At 44.4% G+C, this 19,244-nt stretch overlaps 2 protein-coding genes across 2 annotated transcripts; one reads left to right on the top strand and one right to left on the bottom strand.

Annotated features, from left to right (window-relative positions):
• Window positions 1-272: 272 nt before the first annotated feature.
• AK88_01503 (uncharacterized protein) lies at window positions 273-14,218 on the top strand (the record flags this gene model as incomplete). Its single annotated transcript, XM_012479138.1, has 2 exons — window positions 273-2,054; window positions 2,156-14,218. 2 exons carry the CDS (start codon window positions 273-275, stop codon window positions 14,216-14,218), a joined length of 13,845 nt encoding a protein of 4,614 aa, XP_012334561.1.
• Window positions 14,219-14,644: 426 nt separating this feature from the next.
• AK88_01502 (uncharacterized protein) lies at window positions 14,645-19,216 on the bottom strand (the record flags this gene model as incomplete). Its single annotated transcript, XM_012479137.1, has 1 exon — window positions 14,645-19,216. One exon carries the CDS (start codon window positions 19,214-19,216, stop codon window positions 14,645-14,647), a length of 4,572 nt encoding a protein of 1,523 aa, XP_012334560.1.
• Between the last annotated feature and the right edge of the window lie 28 nt (window positions 19,217-19,244).

Raw genomic sequence — 19,244 nt, 5'->3', positions numbered from 1 at the left:
TTTTTTTTTTTTTTTTTTTTTTAATACCCATTTGACGATACACACATTTGTATGTATGTGTGCGGAGGGTTTGTCTGCACATTTTGCTCTTCACCACGTCACCGGTTAGGTTAACTGGCTCCTTTTTTTTTTTTTTTTTTTTTGATGGTTGGTGGGCAGACCTAATTGTCAGACACGCACGTGCGTAATGTACATACCTACATAGGGGCACACTTCCAATGCCTGCGCGGCACATCCCGAATTAATAACCCCTGCAACTTCACTGAAACAAAATGAGTGACGATTTGTGCCCAAGCGTGGCGTCCTCCGTGGACAGCACGCTGTTCAACGTCCTGGCGGCGGGCAGGGACAAGAGCAAGCAGACGTTGGAAGAAATTAAGGCATTACAAGAAAGGAACAAAAGTCGTATGAAAAATGAGCTCAAGGAATACAAAATTGTTAACAGGCTTATTAGCGAACACATCAGATCCATGCCGAGTCTTCTAACTTCCCTTAGTGATTCATCACAGTTATGCGACACATTGTGGGGGGTGAATAAAGCACAGGGGGGGACACAATCGATGGGAGAGGACGAAGACCTACAACGCATATCTAGTTGGGCAAACAATAGCGCAAGAATGGACACTCCAAATCATCACACCAGGATACAGCTGCAGGAGAGCGCAGAAATCACAGAAAAGGAAAGGGCAGACGAAGATGCAGTAGTTGCCTGGGTCCCCCCAGTAAATGAGAGGGACCAAATTAGTAAAAATGAAGAGCCTCCCCAAAAAGGAGATCCGTATGCGGGATTCCCTTCCAGGATGAACCTACTTCAACTGAAGCAAAAAATTGAACGCCAACGATTGACCCTCTCAGATGTAAAGGACTACCAGACGAATACAATGCTACTTAGCGAGGTGAAGAAAATAAGGCAGCTATCCTTTAGCGATGGAGCAGTGGTAAAAATTAGGGGAATGGGTATGGGCGATCATGAGTCTCATTCTAAATTGACCTTAAGGGAGGAGGCAACGATGTGGCAGACTCCAAATGGAGAACACAAAAATGAGGGCACTAAGGGAGGAGGCATTATTGAGCAACTGTTGATGAGCAGCGACTTCCGTAGTTCTGTGAGTTCCAAGGGGGCGCAGGGCGATCCTCTGGACGACTCGTTCACCACCGTGGCGTTGGATAATGGGCCTAAGGGGGATAGGCCTAACAAGGTGAGCAGTGGAGATGATAATACCAAATTGAGCAGCCCCGATTGTAATGTTCATGTAGAAGCGAATGGAGTGGAGAAAACGAAAAACTCTCTTTATTCAGTCCCTTCGGTTGGAGATTTGGCATCCCCCTCGAGTGGTCAGCTCCACGTGAGTGATGGAGTATCACTAACCCATGAGGGAAGCCAGCGTGGGGAAGGCAGCCAATGTGAAGAAGCCAGCGAAGGTATGGGAATAAGTCGGATATATTCGCAATACTTCACGGGGGAAATAATCGAAGAGGGTAAGGACGGGGAGAGCCTCCCTGATGGCGCATCGTCGCAAGGGGGAAAGGACGCAGAAGGAACTAACAACCACCCCATAGTGACAGAAGAACATTCATTAGGTGAACAAACAGATCATGACCTCGTAGATGTTGTAATCCGATTGTCCAAATTAAAAATTGAAGAAAGATATAAAAACAAGCTGCAACTTTTTAACGATTTTTGTCTGTCCATTTGTGTTCCCATTTCGTATGAGGGGGGATCTGACCGAGTGGGGGAAGAACAACGTGGACAGAGCGCCAGCGTAAATGATTTAAGTGCGTGTAAGATGGAGGCGATGGATGGAGAGCTAGATATGCCTAATTTGGACAGGATAATTATGGAGGGGGAGAAGAAGTATACCAAAGGTAACAGAAGCGGCAAATGTGTAAAAGGCACAAAAGGGGGGAATGGGAAGAAGACCCATGGAGAGCACGCTTCCATCACGTACGATAATTTTTGCCTTAAAAGCAACCATGTAGATGAGAGTTTTATCGAATTTGAGGAAGACATACATTATAAAGTAGAGAGACAACTTGTTGAGAGCGTTGAAAAGGTAGCCATTTTACTATGCGCCAGTGAGTATGAAGAACGAGGAAGGAAAAAAAAAAAAAAAAAAAAAAAAAAATGAACTCATCCAAATTGTATACTTTGCAGAGGAAGAATGATACCATCGTCAAGTCGCTCAATCGACCATTCGTTGTTCCTGATTGGTATGAAATTTTGGCTTATGGTGAAGTTCCTCTTATATGCACGGTTGAAGTGGAAGCACCACTCAGAGAGTTGTGTCTTCCATGGGGGAATTGTTCCGACTTGGGGAAGCGTTCACATGTCATGGTCACTCTGCAATTTGCCATGCTATACTTATCCAAAGGGGAAGATAATTATCATCTCTTCAGAAAGGGGACAGCGTCAGAGGGGCGTTCCTTGACGGAGCCCGCACGACGAGAAAGAGTTGAACCACGAGGGGGTGTAAGTCGTTATGACGAAACGGAGCATGTCATCGGGCAGGAAACTATTATCGAAAAATGTGACAGTAACGGTAGTTGCAACTTAGGTGGGGAAAATGTACAAGGAGAAAACATACTTAGGGTATTCACTGAGAAGGGACAGACAAGCCAACTTGGAGTGTCCTCACAAACCGTACCACATTGCACCACTCGTGATGCGAACGATGTGCTATACATTTATGTACACAAAATGGTGAACCTCTCGAAGAGGCATTTTGACAATATGTCCATCTGTGTAAGGTTTACAAAAGAGGAAAAGTATTACTACAGAAATTTCACCCTGGAGGAGGAAAAAGCATTCGACTTTTTTGTACACTCCAGGAGGAAGTTGAGTGACTTGCACGAGGTGATATTAGAGGTGTGGGAGAACTGCTCTGGCAAGGACAAAAGGAGGGGGGGTCGACAGAGTGAGTATTATGATCAAGAGGAGTGTGGGGACTGCGTTGGAATTGTAAATATCCCTTTGGAGGATATTATACAAAAGGAACAAGTGATATGTTTGGAGAAACAATTGGAGATGACCCATCAGTTTTACGAACATGTTAATTTTATGTTTTGGGTCATTCTGGTGAGAGGGCAGAAGAACAGACGAGAAAATGTACGAGAGTTTTGTGAGAAGTACATTGAAAGTTATGCCAATGAGAGAAAACATTCCTTATCGAATGGGGATAATCACATGGATGAATCACTAACCAGTTCTGTCTTTGCTCCATCCGGAGGAGAGCAGTCTTTGGGGAAGAAATTCACCCCGTCGGATAGCTACCCATCAGGGGAGGCAAAGTCCTGCATGTCCATCAATGAGCAATATTTTATTTATGACTCGGAGAGCCTCTACAACAATGAGTATTACGTGTACGAGTTGCAGAGGGAGGTGTTGCAGAAGGACGTGCGTAGTAGTGCTCTGATCGCCACCGTTATGGAGAGGGCCAGGCGGACTGCATCCAGCGCAGTGAGCGCGGCGAACGTAGCGGGGAAGGACCAACTAAACGATGATCAGATTAGCGGTGATGGAAGGAGTGATGATGGAGGAAGTGATGATGACAGGAGCGAGGATCACGTTGAACAGGGCAGCGGGAGTGTAAGTGGCATGAACAGCGATGGAGATGAGCAGGAGCGGACGCAAAGAAGGGTATTACGCCGAATGAAGAGGGACAGAACAGGCAAAAGGAAAAAAGACCCAGAGATCTACCTACCCATAGAGTTCATCAAAGAAGAACTACTTCTACGAGGAATGAAGGAACACATAGTCCACCTAATGATAGCAGACATGAAAAAAAACACAACCAACAAGAATGACAAATATATTTTAAAAACACACGTTGAACAATACATAGATAAAATATTTACAAAGTGGGAAAAATTAACAAATAAATTATTCATTCGAAATAAAAAAAAAATGCTCCTAAATGATGTGTGTGAATATTTGGACAATCTCTACATTGATGACGATAGGTACATTAGCAAAGAAGAATTTTTCATTTTTTTTCAGGAGGTCGGAATTGTGTTTGTGGACTCCACTGTGTTCGATGAGTTGTGCTTACTCTTCCTTGACAGGGAAAGGGAAGAAATTTATTTCTCAGCTTTCTCCTCCCTGATTATAAGAAGAGGAGTCGAGGAACTCAAAAATACTGTGTATGGTTATGACGTTTTGTTGAGGCTTTTTGCATGCTTCTACGAAAACGAAGTGACAATAGAGAACCTAGAAAATGAATTAGTAAAAATTAACCTGCAGACAAAAAATTATTATTCAACGAGGATTAAAAGGTATTTCTCTTCCGAGGCACTGAAGAGGAATTCATCGATATATCAAGGTAGTGCTGAAGAAAATTTGGGACGCTTCTTAAAGGAGGAAGAAAATGTGTGTGCCTGCACCTCTCTGCTATTTTTACACTCCATCAGATTTATGCTGACTAGGTTTAACAATAGCGATTTTTCCAACCAGGATTTATTTTTCCTGGTGAAGTATCTCTTGCAGACGCAGTGCAACTACTCGAGGACAGATGTTCGCGTCCTCGTAAATGTTATCAAGGGCATCGAGTCCGTTAACTTGATCTACTTCTTGGCCCTCTACCACCTATACGTGCAGCAGCACACCTCGGGGGGGGGCCTCGACGGAGGCGCGTACAGCCAGCGCAGCGAGCGCAGCGAGACATGTCCAGGGGGTGAACATAGCGAAGTGGAAGGAAAGCACTTCCCCGTTTGTGACAACATGGGGGACAGCACAGACGAAATGGTTGGTGACGATATGGTCGTGTCTTCCCCCTGTGGAGGGGCTCAGGCGGAAGGTGAGGCGCCCGGCCAGGTAGGAGGCACATCTAGCCACGAAGCGGAACATGAAGCCGACTACGAATATGAGCGCGGCGACGAGGGAGGGCAAGTGACCCCCTTCATGCTGAAGAAAAGTGACAATGAGGAACATCTCCTCACCGGGGACCCCGATAAGAGCAGTGAAAAGTTTCATGGGGGATCCCTTGTACAGGAGGAGAATAGCCCCAGGGGGAAGGGCCAAACGGATGCCCAAAATTATGATGATGGGAAGGAACCTTTGGGGGAGACTCGTACTAGCATAACAGAGACGCAAACGAATGGCAGCTTGGCAAGTTGTTTAAATGATTCAGGAGAGGACAAAACAGGTGGCCACACCACTGCAAAAAGAACATCCAATGATGCACCCTCAAATGTAAAGAGGCAAAAACACATCAGCGTAACGAACACGTCCTTTTGCAACGCCACAAATGAGAAGAAGAATAGCAATAGGCCAAGGAAAGACATAAGGAAAGGTTTCAAATACATAATCATCATTCTACATAGTAAAATTGTTAGTGGGCTTATAACTGTGGAATACATTTCGGAGTGTTTGTTTCGCTACTTTGGAAGAAAAGTAATGAATAATAAGAATGAACAGAATGATAAAGTAGAGTTGCTGATGCTATTCGATATGCTGGGTCTGTACACGTCTTATGAGATTGTCTTGAAGGTACTGAATTGGTATGCAAAAGAGGTAATTACAAACAGGTTGGAAGAAAGAGGAGTGGTGGGGGAAAAACATTTTGAGCGACACCACCATGGGAACATCTCTTTGCTGCAGGACTTCACTGCCATCAATCACGAACATAACATAAAGAGGATTATGGAAAGGTACTACCTTAACGAACAAATTGGAGGAAACATATTTTCAGGTAGCACACTGGAAGATTTTTTTGCTCTCTTAAAAGAAAAAGACATAGGTATACAGGCTTTCTCCAAAAAGAACATTTTCACGTATAGCGATTTTTACGCAACAGTTGAGAATTTAAATTTAGATTTCTCCAGAAATTATGTGCGTCTTTTGTTTTCTAATTTGTTAACGTACGATTTGACCTCTTTCACTAGCGTAAATAGCAAACTAATATTTTACGATTGCATGGAGGCTTATTGGCTGAACTGGAACAAAGCCCACTTTGAGTTTCACGGGGGCGAGGCGCATGGAGCAGGGCATGCGGAGCAGAGCGCGAGGACCCTCTTGGATAGCGTCAAGCAGAGGAGAAAAGAGCTAGACATTTTTAAGAAAACAAACCAAGCGGGGTCTCCAAACAGAGTCAGCTATACCCCCCAGAAAAACAGATTAGTACTTGTGCGCGAAGAGTGGGGCACGTCCGTGGAGAAGAGTGTGCCAGTGAGGGATCCGACATCGGGCATGACCCACACGTTGTCAACGCTCCCCCTGTACAGTTTATTCTTTTACCTTTCTGAGAATGGCATTTTAAGAGGAGAAGAACTAATAAAGCATTACTTTTTTATGAACATGTTCAGGTGCGAAATGAACTCTGTAAATGTGGATGATTACGCAAACGATACTTATACGTTTTACGATTTTTGGCAAATTTGCAAAGACAAATGTGTGAGTCAGTGTGAGTATAGCGATGATGAGTCGTTTAGGGAGGACCTCCTAAGGCTGATTGTGATCATAAATGGGGACCGCCATAATAGTAAAGAGGCAATGCGGAAGGGACACAGTGGAGGGATGGGCGCCACGGGTGGACCTACCATAGCGAAATCGGCCTCCTCACTTCAAACCCTACTGAAGGGAAAGACTCACCTATTTTCGAAAAATTTCAAAAAGAATATGAGCATTTTGCGGATGGCTGTGGAAAACCAGGGTAAGGGGATCACCGAGGTTTCGCACTTCCCACTGGGGCCCTGCCTGGGACGGAGTCGTAGCGCATTAAGCCAGAGTGCCACCAGTTTTAACGCCAATTGGAACAGAAGCGGCAGCTATGATGCATCTTTGGGGAGACGAACTGGGAGCACGCACACAGGGGACGCACCACTTGTGCAGTTTCTCAAAAGGAATAAACATGTGGTAGAGCACATCCGGGAATTCTTTTATCTGTTTGTTTTCTGTTGCAAAGTGGCGAACAACGAGTCGGTAGATTTGTCCTTTCACGAGCAGGAGTGGATTTTCTATCGGGGGAAATTGAAGGCTCACTATTCACAGAGGGGGGAGAATAAACACACGAACGTTCCTGCTGATGCTGCAATGAGGAGAGAGAATGACAGACTTAGTAAGTCCCCATTTTTATATAAGGAAGTACGCATATGCTGTGAGGAGAAGAAATTTACGAGCCAAGAATACAAGGGGGTGGTGTATCCATACCTCCTTCTACTTTGCGATTTGTTGAAAAAAATTGTGCACATTTATAAAGACGCACATGCTGCTTATGTGAAAAAACGTTTTGTTCTTAATTATGAGGAGAAAAATGCGAGGATAAAATTTTTGCATCGTGTGGAAAATATTATGACCAGGTCAGGCAGTTTTGACTCCAAAGAGTGGAATAAAATATACAGCATATTTGAAGCGTTAGACATCAGAATAAGTGACTTCCTTTTAAATTTGTGGAACTGTTTGGAGGTGAATAATTATATCGTAAGACTCCCAAACGGAGTTACCCTTTTCAACGATTGCTATAATATGATGTGGGATTTGATGAGGCCCAAGGGGAGTGGCCGTTCTACCCTGTGGGGACATGTGCCTATTGGTTGGAAGAGAAACTTTCCAGGGAAGAGGTGCACCCTCCTGGGGAGGAACAATGTTAATCATGATTCTGATGAATGGAACGATCTGTACGTAAAGAATGTGAAATATGTGATTGCCTTCAACAAGTTGGTGCTGTCCGATGTACGGGGGATCAATCGGAGAAGCCTACTTCACAATAAAAACATCACACAGGACAAAATTTTCGCAACGCACATGACGAACTTGTACGTGAGGGCATTATTTAATGAATGCATTTTGACAGGACTGAACATCAACCGATTATTCGCACATATAGATAAAAAAGACTCTTTCATTTATGTCCTTTCCAAAAACTTTAATCATATTTTTTCTGAAGAAGACATAGCATTATTTGTGAAGAAGTACTCGTTCGTAGTTGATATGACATCACTCCACTTGAGAAATTCTTGCCACAATTTTTTTTCAACTAAAAATTTTTTAAATGACCTGTACAGGCAAGGTGAATATTACAATTCGGAATTGAAGGGAAAGCTGTTCAGATTTTTTTTTAAAAATGAAAATGTATTTTTTTGCAAACACCACCAGTGCATTGTACATGCCAATTTTGAACCAATGGATAAACACCATTTGATATCATGTGATAAGCTCAAGAACATTTTGTCCCTGCATGGTTTGTTTCTTTCCTGGGCTGAGTTGTATGACTTTTTCCAGCCGCTTAACAAGTTTTGCGTTATTTACGACTCCAAGAAGTTTGAGCTGCATGAGGCGGGGAAACCGGGCCCCTACATCTTGAAGGCGTACATCAACATGCCTAATTTGTTGCGCCTGGCGGGGGAGGCGGCACACAGGGGGGGGGTGCGGCAGGGAGAGAAGGAAGAGTACCCATCCCAGGATAATCTCAAGAGAGAGAAGGACGTGAAAAAATATGAATCAAAAAATGATTTTCACAAAAAAGACAGATACACTGAAAAGATGCCTGCAAAGGACTCCCACTCGTGTTCTGTCCTCTTCAGAAGTCGAGTCCGCTCAGGGAAGGCCCCCTCTGAAAAAGAATCACTGGCAAAGGCAACACCAAGGGGGGAAAACGAAAAGGAGGAAGAACAAAAAAAAATACTTCCCCTTGACAGTGAAGCGGTGTACACAAATTTAGCAAAAACGAAAACGCTACCCAAGACATACATTTACCACTTTCGTTTTAACAGACTAACCATGGGAAGAATATTATTTTTTTTTTTCATCAAGCTAGCCAATTTGAAATCGAAAAGCGACCTGACACATGGGGAAATGTATTATGGGATCAAACGAGCAGGGAAAAAAGATATCGTAAAGAAAGAAATGAAAAATGCATGCCAGCTGTTACTCAACATGGAAGAAACCAAATTAAACAGCATCATACCGGATGACTTTGTTTTGAAAAAAGAAGAATTTCTAAATGGGGTTCTTTTAAATTTATTTCTCCTCAGAGATAGATTGAACGTCTTATTCGGAGAGGATAATTCTTCACCAATTCATGTGCATCAGTTTGTTCATTTTTTCGACACGGAGAAAGGTGCAGTCTCCTTTTCGAATTACAAATTTGTGTACAATTTTTCCTACGAATGGATAAATCGCATGCACATGAAGGATGAATATGTGAGCAGGGAGTGCTGTGAGGCGTTGCTGGCAGAGTTTCTCTTACCTAGTGTAGTTGATGATAAGGATGGGGAGAAGGGAGAACTCCCTGTCAATGAGACAGAGGTGCATGAAGCGTCTGAGAAGGAATCCAATGTGAAGAAAAAAAAAGAAAATTTTCAAAACGGAGTGGAGGACGCAGTGCTGCATGAGCAGCTTGTGTGTCGCAGCTTCCAGGACAGAGACGTCACTCCGCGTTACGCATTAAAAGACAACCAAGAAAATCCCCCAGTGAGGGACCCCCTTTGGAAAGAGGAACTCGTGAAGATGTTCGAAAAGAATATAAAAGGTAAATGGAAGAAAATACTCATGCCTATTTTTCACCGCAAGGAATTCTATGCACATCGATTTAGGATTATAATAAAGGAATTTACAGGGTTGAAAAATTTTGTGCGTAAAATGGAAAGCGAAAAGTGGACAAGGGGAGAGTCCAACGTGGAGAACAAATCTATCAACATGAACCAGCCGAGTGCTCCCATCTCACTCAGCTATTTTTGTTGCTTCGCCATGAAAGAAATTGTGATAGGAAACATCTGCACAGAGAGTGCTATGCCGCTTGGAGCAGAAACAAAAAGAGGTGGCGATTCCTTGCATGTCAATTACCTCTTCGAGCACACATTTTCCACCATAAAGGAAAAAGACATAGTTACGCTCTTCGAACATAATAAAAAAATCTTCAAATTAAAATTGTTCTGGGAAGGAAGTATCATAGCCGAAGCAGATTTACACATTTTGGAGATGTTTTCCATTATGAAGAATGAGGAAAAGAAGAGCCACAAAATTTTGTGTTTCATTCCTACCGATTCGGATAATAAGAACATTATCTTTTTAGATGTAGATATGTATTATGATTGCACGAAAATGAGTTCAGGTGATCCCATTTTTGAAACTAGCCATAGAGTGGTTAGCCCCAATTTCTGCGTTGAACAGGTAGCAGAAGAGAGCCCCCATGAGGTGGACTTGGCAAAATTAAATTCGTCCATCATGCCTGCGTCTGAAAAAAGAGCTTCTAATAAAAAAGAATTAATAAAAATGGCCGAATCTGGAGTGAGCAATAATTGGTGCGGTGACAAAGCGGCTCATCGTACAGCTCACTGTACACATGCGGAAGATGACTCCACCTCGATGAACAGAAGGACGAATTGCACTCTCATGGACAGCCGGCAGAGAAGAGACGGATTGACCTCCTCACCTGTGGTGCACCCACCAATTACAAACGGGTTCACCCAAATGAATCGCCAATACAGCGGCGAATACGTTTGGTTGAGAAATGGCCAGGAGGTTCATTTGGCAAGTGAAGGGGGAGGAAATATCAGACGTGGTGACGACGCGGATGAGAAGAAGTGTGACGAGACGAAGTCGATCGTCCTGGTTGATAGCACACTGGAAGGACACGCGTGGAGGAAGAATTCCAAGGGGAAGCACAGCAGCAAGGCCGAGTACCAAATAAAAGATAAGGACAGAAATGTGAACCTGTGGAAGAATGACACGAGCCACATGTACCTAACCATTAACTGGGTAATCCTTCCAGCGTGCTTGATTAGAAAAATGCTTAACAGACTAAGCGGGAATGGAAATGCAGACCGCGGGGGGGACGACGTGTTTGTAGCTGTTTACGTGGAGGTGCATCAGTGGATGGACCCCTCAGGTGGGAATGGCAGTAGCGGCGACGGGACATACGAGCTTCTCTCCAGGTCCATCCCGCAAATGGTCAACTGGGATGAGGGGGGCGCCTCCCCCAAGGGTAACGATGAAGGGTTGGACAGTTGGTGTGAAGATGGGGCAGTGCGCAGACAGAGCAGCCCAGCATACGGTACATCACCTGATCGAGGGAAAGAAGAAGGAGGTAGGGGGAACCTCCACCAAGTACCGGTGAATCCTCGTGAGCAGACGCATCCCTCCAGGGAAGAATCACAATCAGCAAACAAGCAACTAGTGAAGGAGGGCGAGGAGGAGGAGAGAGAAAAAAAAAAAAAAAAACATTCGTCAGGAAAACAGTTAAGCATACACAACTTGAAGATAAAGCACAGGGAAGTTATCAAATCGGGGAGTAGGCCATACGTGGAGGGGAAGATAATTGTGAAGGCTTTGATTTCACTGAATCACATTTCTGAGGACGTCACGATTGGGGAGCACTTTTTTAAAATAAAAAATCTTTTACACGAAAATGAGGATGTTGTATTTTGCTGCGAGAGTCTGTTTCATGGTGTCTATGGAGAGAAGGATGCACTTTTTGAGGATGAGAAGGAACGGAAAATGCTTCTGGACAGCTCAGATGTAGGGATGGGTGCTGCTGACCCGGTTCTAATGAAAAATAAAAACGAAATGGTGAGATATCCCAAGGAGGAAGTTGAAAAGTTAGCAATTGTGCCACATGTAGATGATGAAAAAAGGGAGAATGAAACGATCATTGGGAAAAATTCGTCTATAGAAAAAATAAAAAAAGAAAATTCTATCGTATTACACTTCGGTAGCGGACATGCGGATGGGGGAGACGAAGGAGACGGACGAGACGGAGAAGACGGAAGGGAACCTCAACACAAACAACTCATGGGCTATGTTTCATTCGAATATGAAATGAAAAGGACAGAAGATGAAAGGAATTACGAGAAGAGAGATTATATTGCCATACCCAATTTTGTGAAAATTTATTTTCTAAAAAAAAATAGAAATAATGATAATCTACTGAACGAAAAAAATAACATGTTCAGAAAAACAACTTTGGAAAAATTATTTGGGGAAGTCTTGAGGAGAGTCCACTACAGGAAATATGTAAAGGTAGAGACTCTCTTGAATGCACTGACTTATTCAGCTTACTCCAATTACATGGACTACATTATCAGACTGTTCCGACATTATGTGGGTAGAGACACGTCTTTATTTTTTCCTGTGGAGAATATTTTATTAATTTTAGCGTTAAGAAAATTGTCCTCTCATTTTTCCAACGTGATGATGCATTTGTGTCAAGAGGTCTATCAGTGTAACGGAGATTTCAATTCCTTGGGTGTGGTCGAGTGGTCTCACTTCGTAAAGTGTATGTTGAAAGCCCAGTGTGGTTCCTCCAAAGGGGGGGACGTAAGAATAGGTAGTAGAAACACTAGGAGTGTTAAGGGGAAAATGATTGTAGTAGGAGCCAATCAGGATGATCCTTCTCAGCAACTTCATCATAAACGCAACAAACGGGGACAGCAAAAGACGAACCTATTTTCTTCAACGTCATCTTGCATGTCTTCCTTCTCTGCCTTCACCAAGGGCGATACAGAAAATGATGCATCTTCTACCGCTTCCTTAGCAGAGCGACACCGGGATGGATTAACTCCTCCACGAGTGACACACAGGATGAAGGGAGTAAACCCCCTCAGTCAGAGAGACTGGTGTTTGTTGAACCATTGGGATAACTGGCACCTTCACAAAAACGGCAGAAGTTGTTTCTTCCTCTTGTTGTTCCTAAATGATATGATCATTTTTTACCAAGAGAATAAACACGCAGTGAAGAGTGATGAACTGGACATATCGCTAGCCCACACGTGTGGTCGTGCTCGGGTGAAGAACAAAAAGTGCCCTCTGCACAGGTCACACCATTTGAGTGGACTGGCAAGTGGTTTAACGAGGAGACGTGGACTTTCAAACAGGGTGGGGTGTGGCCATGTCGGAAACCATCTCAAGTCTGTTCCTCGTTATGCACACAGAAGAAGAGCCACCCTAAGCAAACACAACAGTAGTGATGCGTCGGTTGAAGAGATGTGCAGAAGGAGTACCAGTGCTGCAGATCTGCTTGCACGTGAACAAAAGGGTAAAAAGAGGACCTCCATATATCATTACAACTTGTTAAGTGGTGAACCGAAGGTCGCTCCAGTGAAGTATCCAAGTGACGAGGAATGCACAAATGGGGTTAACGCATGTACAGTTGTAGGTAGGAAATTCCACAGGGATCACAAATGGAACCAGTTATATTTCTTCCAAGGTAAAAATGAAGACATGCTCATGAAAATGGACAGAACGAATCTGGTAAAAGTTGACCCTTCTCCTTATAGACTTTACGTCAAGGTCAAGAGATTACACAACGCGGGTACGTTAGTTACGCAGAGCATGGCAATGTCATTTCAAGTTGTGTTGAGTAATTATGATTGGATCCAATCGGGTAGTCATATGCTGCCCTATTTTGTGAACCCCCAAGATGGGTATATCATAAATAAAATTCAGGCGGTAAGCAAGCCCATTTTGAATGACCCCCATTCGGGTGTCAACACGGCAGTTGTTTTGGCACTTCCAACCAGAGCGGAGATGAACAGACTCTACAACGCGAGGAGTACAGAGAATGTAGAGAACGTTCCGGACCTTCTACTCAAGGACAACATGAAAGGGCAGCCATCCTATAGTCTCTTGAAAATGTGCTTGCAGAACTTGTCTCTGCAGATATGCTTTTATGACGTCCCATTTTGGAGCGACTCCTTGTCGGATGAATCACATGCCAATGATGAAGCCCTGGGGTGTAGTCTTTACCCGGAGGGGCAACACAAGGGGAGAACGAGGAAGACGCTCGTTGCCAGCACGTTCATTCCGCTAAATGTTCTTTTGAAAAAGGATAAGACCAAGGTTAGGGCGCCCCTGGTAATTTCCCCCTTCTGCAGCAGTAGGGCAAGACGAAGAGATATGGAGGTGGAAATTCTCCTCAAATATGACAAGTTTGACACACGCGGGGTGCAACACAAAAGGGTCACACAGAGGGGTGGGCAAAACGACGTTCAGAAAATGTTGCACAAAAATGGGCAGACGAAATTCATCCAAGTGCGACCGATTCAGGAGCAATCCAAGTGGCTCAAGTCCAAGCTAGAGAGGTGCGCGCAAGGGGACGCCCATGGGAAGCAGAACCCACCTGCATACGGCATCTTGGCTGACGGGTTCAATATCGACTCATCGGTAGAAACACAATCGGGGCTCCGCCTAAGTGACGACTTTGATCTAGCGGGGAGACATGACTCGGTTGACTTGTCTAATATTCCCCTGCTGACCCTTCCAAAAATTCCCCCGCCCATATCGTAAGGGCACACTCTCATGTGGCAGAGGGATTTTATTTTCTTCCTCCACAACAGCCACATGATTTTCATTGTCCCCACTTTGCGGCTGAGTGAGTTGCAGGGGCGCGCAGAGATGGTCGCGCAGCGATATTGGCATGATCACTCGTGTCATCATCGAAGTCATTTGTTTTGGGGAAGTTTTCACCCTATGCACCTCATCAAAATGCATCTGCTTATTTGTTTGCTCCTCTCATTCGTTGGGGTATTGTTGCTACTGCACATTTTTACTTTTTTTTTTTTTTTTTTTTCGATAGCTTAACCATTCCATGGGAGGTGACACACATCTATCATGTTAGTTCTTATTGATAATGGGTTTGTCTTTCCAAACAGGTCACCTCGGTGAGTAAACCCTAAACCGTGAACCCTACACACAGCCGCTAACATACAAAACCTATCTCCTATCTTCCCCATACGCATGGGACATCTTCTGGTAGTACCTCCTGTCCTTCATCTTTTCAGTAACAGAATCGATCACTTTTCTCATTTGATCCTTCCTGTCCTCGGAGAGATGCTCCTCATTATGACAGTAGACGCACTCATATGACCTTCGCTTGCAAGTTCCCTTCATGTGCCCAATACATGGGTAGCATATTCCTTTATAGTGCAGGAGCTTCGATGGATGGTAGGATGAGTGAATATCTGCATGATCCCTATTGTGGCAATTTGGGCACCGGTTCCTTTTTAAGCATCCATTATTACCAGAGAAGAAAAAGGTGCAGGGGTGACAGACTCCCCTGTCGTGTGCATCCCTTTCGCGGTAGCCGACCTGTTTGACGTAATGGAAATGCTTCCCTGGCTGGCGTTCCACTTTGGCGCGTTCGCCTTTGATAATATCCTCTTTGTAAACGTCCTCTTCGGAGATCTCTTCTCTGGCGCGATCCCCTTTTGGGTGTGTCCCTTTCCCTTGTGTCGCATCTCCCCCGTTTTCTCCATCTCCTGTTTCCCAACTCGTCTCACGAGCATGTGCCTCGTTGTGGCAGTACACACATGCATGCATGGGTCTGGTGCAATCCCCCTTGAAATAGTTCGCACACGGAACACACAATTTCTTAACATGCAGAAGCCGAGAGGGATGAAACAACGTATGTGGATTCCTATGATCTTCGTGGTGACAATTTAAGCACCTTTTTCCATTTGAGCATCCGTAAAAGCCTATAAAATAGTAGACGCATGGATGGCAAGCTCCCTTGTCATGTCTACTCATGAGCTTTTGACGACCTGATAAATTGTAAGTCCCTGGTTTTATAGGTTCCTGTTTCCTTCTCCAAGATTTGGCTTCTTCCTTGTCGGTGATGACTTTTCTTTTTTCTGACTTTCCTGGGTCGGGGGAGCGACTGCGGTGGCTATCATCGCTTTGGCTTCCACACAGTTGACTGCTTCCTCTACTGCTTGCCCGCTCAGGGGAGGAATACCTCCTAACGTGTCTCACCTCATGGTATCTACCATTTGGCATTTTTTTGTCCTTAGCTACATCCTTCATGGAGCGCCAATTATCATCTTCACTAGCTTCCTTTATTTTTTTCATTATATGTTTCGGAGTTCTTCTTTCTGTTGCTTCTTTTTCCTCCTTTGTCGAATTAGGGTTACCATTGCTGGGATATTTTTTCCCCCCTCTGGAAGACAAGGTACCATTTGTGCCTCCCACCTTGGAGTCCTCTTGCTCATCTTCACTCTTATTGGAGAGGGACATTTTCTCCTCAGGGTGCGGTTCATTTGTTGTAATTGATTTTTTATGAGAATCGGATAAAGCACTTTTGTTTGGTCTGTTCGAATTTATTTTTGTGCACATTCCTGATGGAGAGCGATGACCTTTGTGGAGTTTTTGTTTCGACGCAAGTGTGGAGAGACTCGAGCTGCGTGTTATACTTTTTGACTCCAATGTGGATCTACTTGAGCTGAGTACCTGTCCCTTTGGCTTTATAGCGGAACGACTTGCGCTGCGCCACTGCTGCTTCGACCCTGAGGTGGATTGACTCGATATACTTCTCCTGCGTGCTCTCCCGTTGGCCACTTTTTCCATGTCTTTTCTGTGTGACTCGTCATGACAGTAAGCACAGTGGTCCATTTCTCTTGGAGTCCCAGTTTGGCTATTTTTGCAAGTGCCCCTAAAATATTCTACACAAGGTTTGCACTTTCTGATTCTGTGGAGCATTTTGTAATAGCACAAGTAGCTGGAGGTATTGCGGTGCTCTTCATGATGGCAGTTTCTGCATTGGAGAGAGTAGTTGCATCCAGTAGTAAAATAAAACGCGCACGGAATGCACCTATACGCATTGTGTTCTTCTATCGAGTAACCACCTGTTAATTCTCTTGTCATCATTTTTTGTCTTCTCCACGTTTTCCCCTCCACATGGTTCCAATTGGAGTAGCCATTCCTGGAATACCCCTTGTCATAGCCGTGCCCTTCAACCCTAACATATCTGCTAACATATCTGCTAACACCTCTGCTAACACCTCTGCTAACACGTGTACTAACACCTCTACCAGTATCTCCACTAAGAACCCTCGGCCGCTGGGCATTATGCGTTGGTACGTCCTGAATAATTTTCACTCTGCTGGTGGGCTCCTGAATTTCAATGTCCTCCTCGCCCTGGCCCTCATCATGAAAATTGCGAATGTCGTCCAGGGGCAATTTGCTCAAACTCTGCAGATCGTTCAAATGATATTTTGTTTCCTGCGTGGATAGGGAGTCCACTCGCTTGTTACTCGGACTTGTGCATGAAGGTGGGCCCTCTTCGAAGGAGCCATCCGCGCCCTCGTTGTTGCTGCATTTTTCTACATTCGTGGAACCGCTGCTTTCTCCGCAGTCGTATTCCTTCCCGCAATGGCTTCCATTTTGCTCCTTATAAATGTGCTCGTCATCCACGTTCACCTCTTGACCGTGCGGATTGGTCATCCCTTCCTCCACAGTGCCACTACAGCCATCCCTATTTTTATATTCCTTCCCGCCTGCATTGTCCTGTTCTATATTTTGTTCAGAATTCATTTTCGATTTTCCAGTTATCAGATTTTTACTTTCTCCTTTTGTGTCCATCTCTGTGCATGCGGCAAAATGGGAAGAGGTGTTCTCCATCTTAAGGTGCAAATTTGTACACACATTTTGTTCTTCTCCTTTTGAACAATCCGCTTCATCATATACGGGTTGATGTCGCATTCCTGTTTGTTCTGTGCTGTCGCATATGTGGTGTGTACCAATGTCACTCTGCTCGTCTGGGTACTTGCTTGAAGCACATTTTGCATCTTTATGTTCTTCATCCTTCTTATAAAAGGGTGAGATATCCTTGTCACACAAATTATTTCCTAAGTGATGAATGTGCTGTTTGGTATAAGTTGCGAGTGATGGTGTTTCCATTTCTGTATCGTTTTTTTTCTGTGCAAGGTCCTCTTTGTGCATCCTTCTTCTACCAGTGTGTGCATCTTTGCTGTGACTTCTTGAGTGTGCATATCTTTTGGAGGATTCATTTACATGTGTACTTCTCTTGTGTGAGTTTTTTTTTCTTTCATTGCTTTTGGCATCCATGTTTGGGGGGCGGGAGTGTGTCCCCACGCTGCTGCGCATTCGGTGACTGCGTCGATGATCCTGTCGATCTGCGCTGAGGTTAGAGGCGTGCGCACCGAAGGAAGACTCCGCGATGATGGATACCGAATCGGCCACGTTGGCCAAAACCTCCACATTATCCCCTGGTGCCGCTTTCCCTGGTTGATGCTCGTCGGAAAATTCCCCCCTCAAGGACGCTTCGCACACTCCCAGGACGTTCTTCATTTTGACGCCGTAGGATATATGGTCTGTGTCGTGGCAATACGCGCTGTCCTCCTTACAGGGGCAGTTTTCCTCGTTAATATTGGGACACACTTGACACAGGTTCCTATCATGCAGGTAAGTCATAAAGTATAAGCTAGAGTTTTTCTTTTTGTGTGCCTCACTGTGGCAGTCTGGGCAGTTGCCATTTTCCATGCAGCTGGTTTGTGCATCCCCCAGAAGGAAGTAACTGCTACATGGTTTCTTCCCTTGTGTATCGCACTCAGGACAAGTTTCCTTCGTTTTTCGCGCCCCATCAGTGCCATTGTCTCTACCTTCTTCAACACTGTCTCCCCCCTGAATGTCGTTATACATGCACATGAGTTCCTTCTCCATGGTAACAAAAAGGTTTCCATCAAAGCTGTTGCTCTTCCCTTGTTGAAGACTGTAAAGTAACTCCTTCGTAATCACATCGGTGTGTTTTTTCTTTTCGTACAGATCATTCAGCATGCGAAAATATGATTGTCGTACTTTGGAAGGTAAATGTTCAACGGAATGACAAAAACGGCACTCATTTTGGAGGGAGCAAAAACCATCTCTATATAAGTATGAACAGACTTTACATTTATTTCTCATGTGTAACATTTTGTGAGGATTCAAATCGGAGTTCTGATCCGTGTGACTGTAATGATGGCACCACTTACACTTGATGCTGTTACTACACAAACTATTGGGGCTGCTAAATTTGAAGCAAGGGACACATAAGCCATATATGTGTAAAAATTTCTGAGTAATGAACAGAATAATTTCTTCTTCTTCATTTAAGTGAAAAATTTCCATTAACGATTTTGTGATGGTACGTCCTTTCGCTCCATAGAGGTCATTAAAATTGGTTAAAACGCTGTTTCTATGTTCCCCTAGTTGTGAATATTCTTTCAGTTCGCATAGCTTTGTTATTGTGGTAGTGCCATTTGTTCCTTCTAAAGGTGCTTTACTATTATGCGATGTTTTTTTTCCTCTGTAGGAGGGGTGTCTTCCTCGGTGTGGGCTTCTTCCTCCATGAGGGGGTCTTCCGCCCCCTGGGTGGAATCTTCTTCCACTGTAAAGGCTTCTCCCTTCCCACTGCGCTTCGATCCCCTTCGCAGCGGTATCCATCATTTGCACCTCCCCCTGAGAGCCCAAATCACATTTTGCGAATTCGTCCGAGAGGCATTGTCCCTCCATCGTTTTGCACAACTCTGTAAAAGGTCCT

The sequence above is a fragment of the Plasmodium fragile genome, assembly GCF_000956335.1.
Source record: "Plasmodium fragile strain nilgiri unplaced genomic scaffold supercont1.13, whole genome shotgun sequence".
NCBI classification, from domain to species: domain Eukaryota; phylum Apicomplexa; class Aconoidasida; order Haemosporida; family Plasmodiidae; genus Plasmodium; species Plasmodium fragile.
This window is presented reverse-complemented; position numbering and strand designations above follow the sequence as displayed.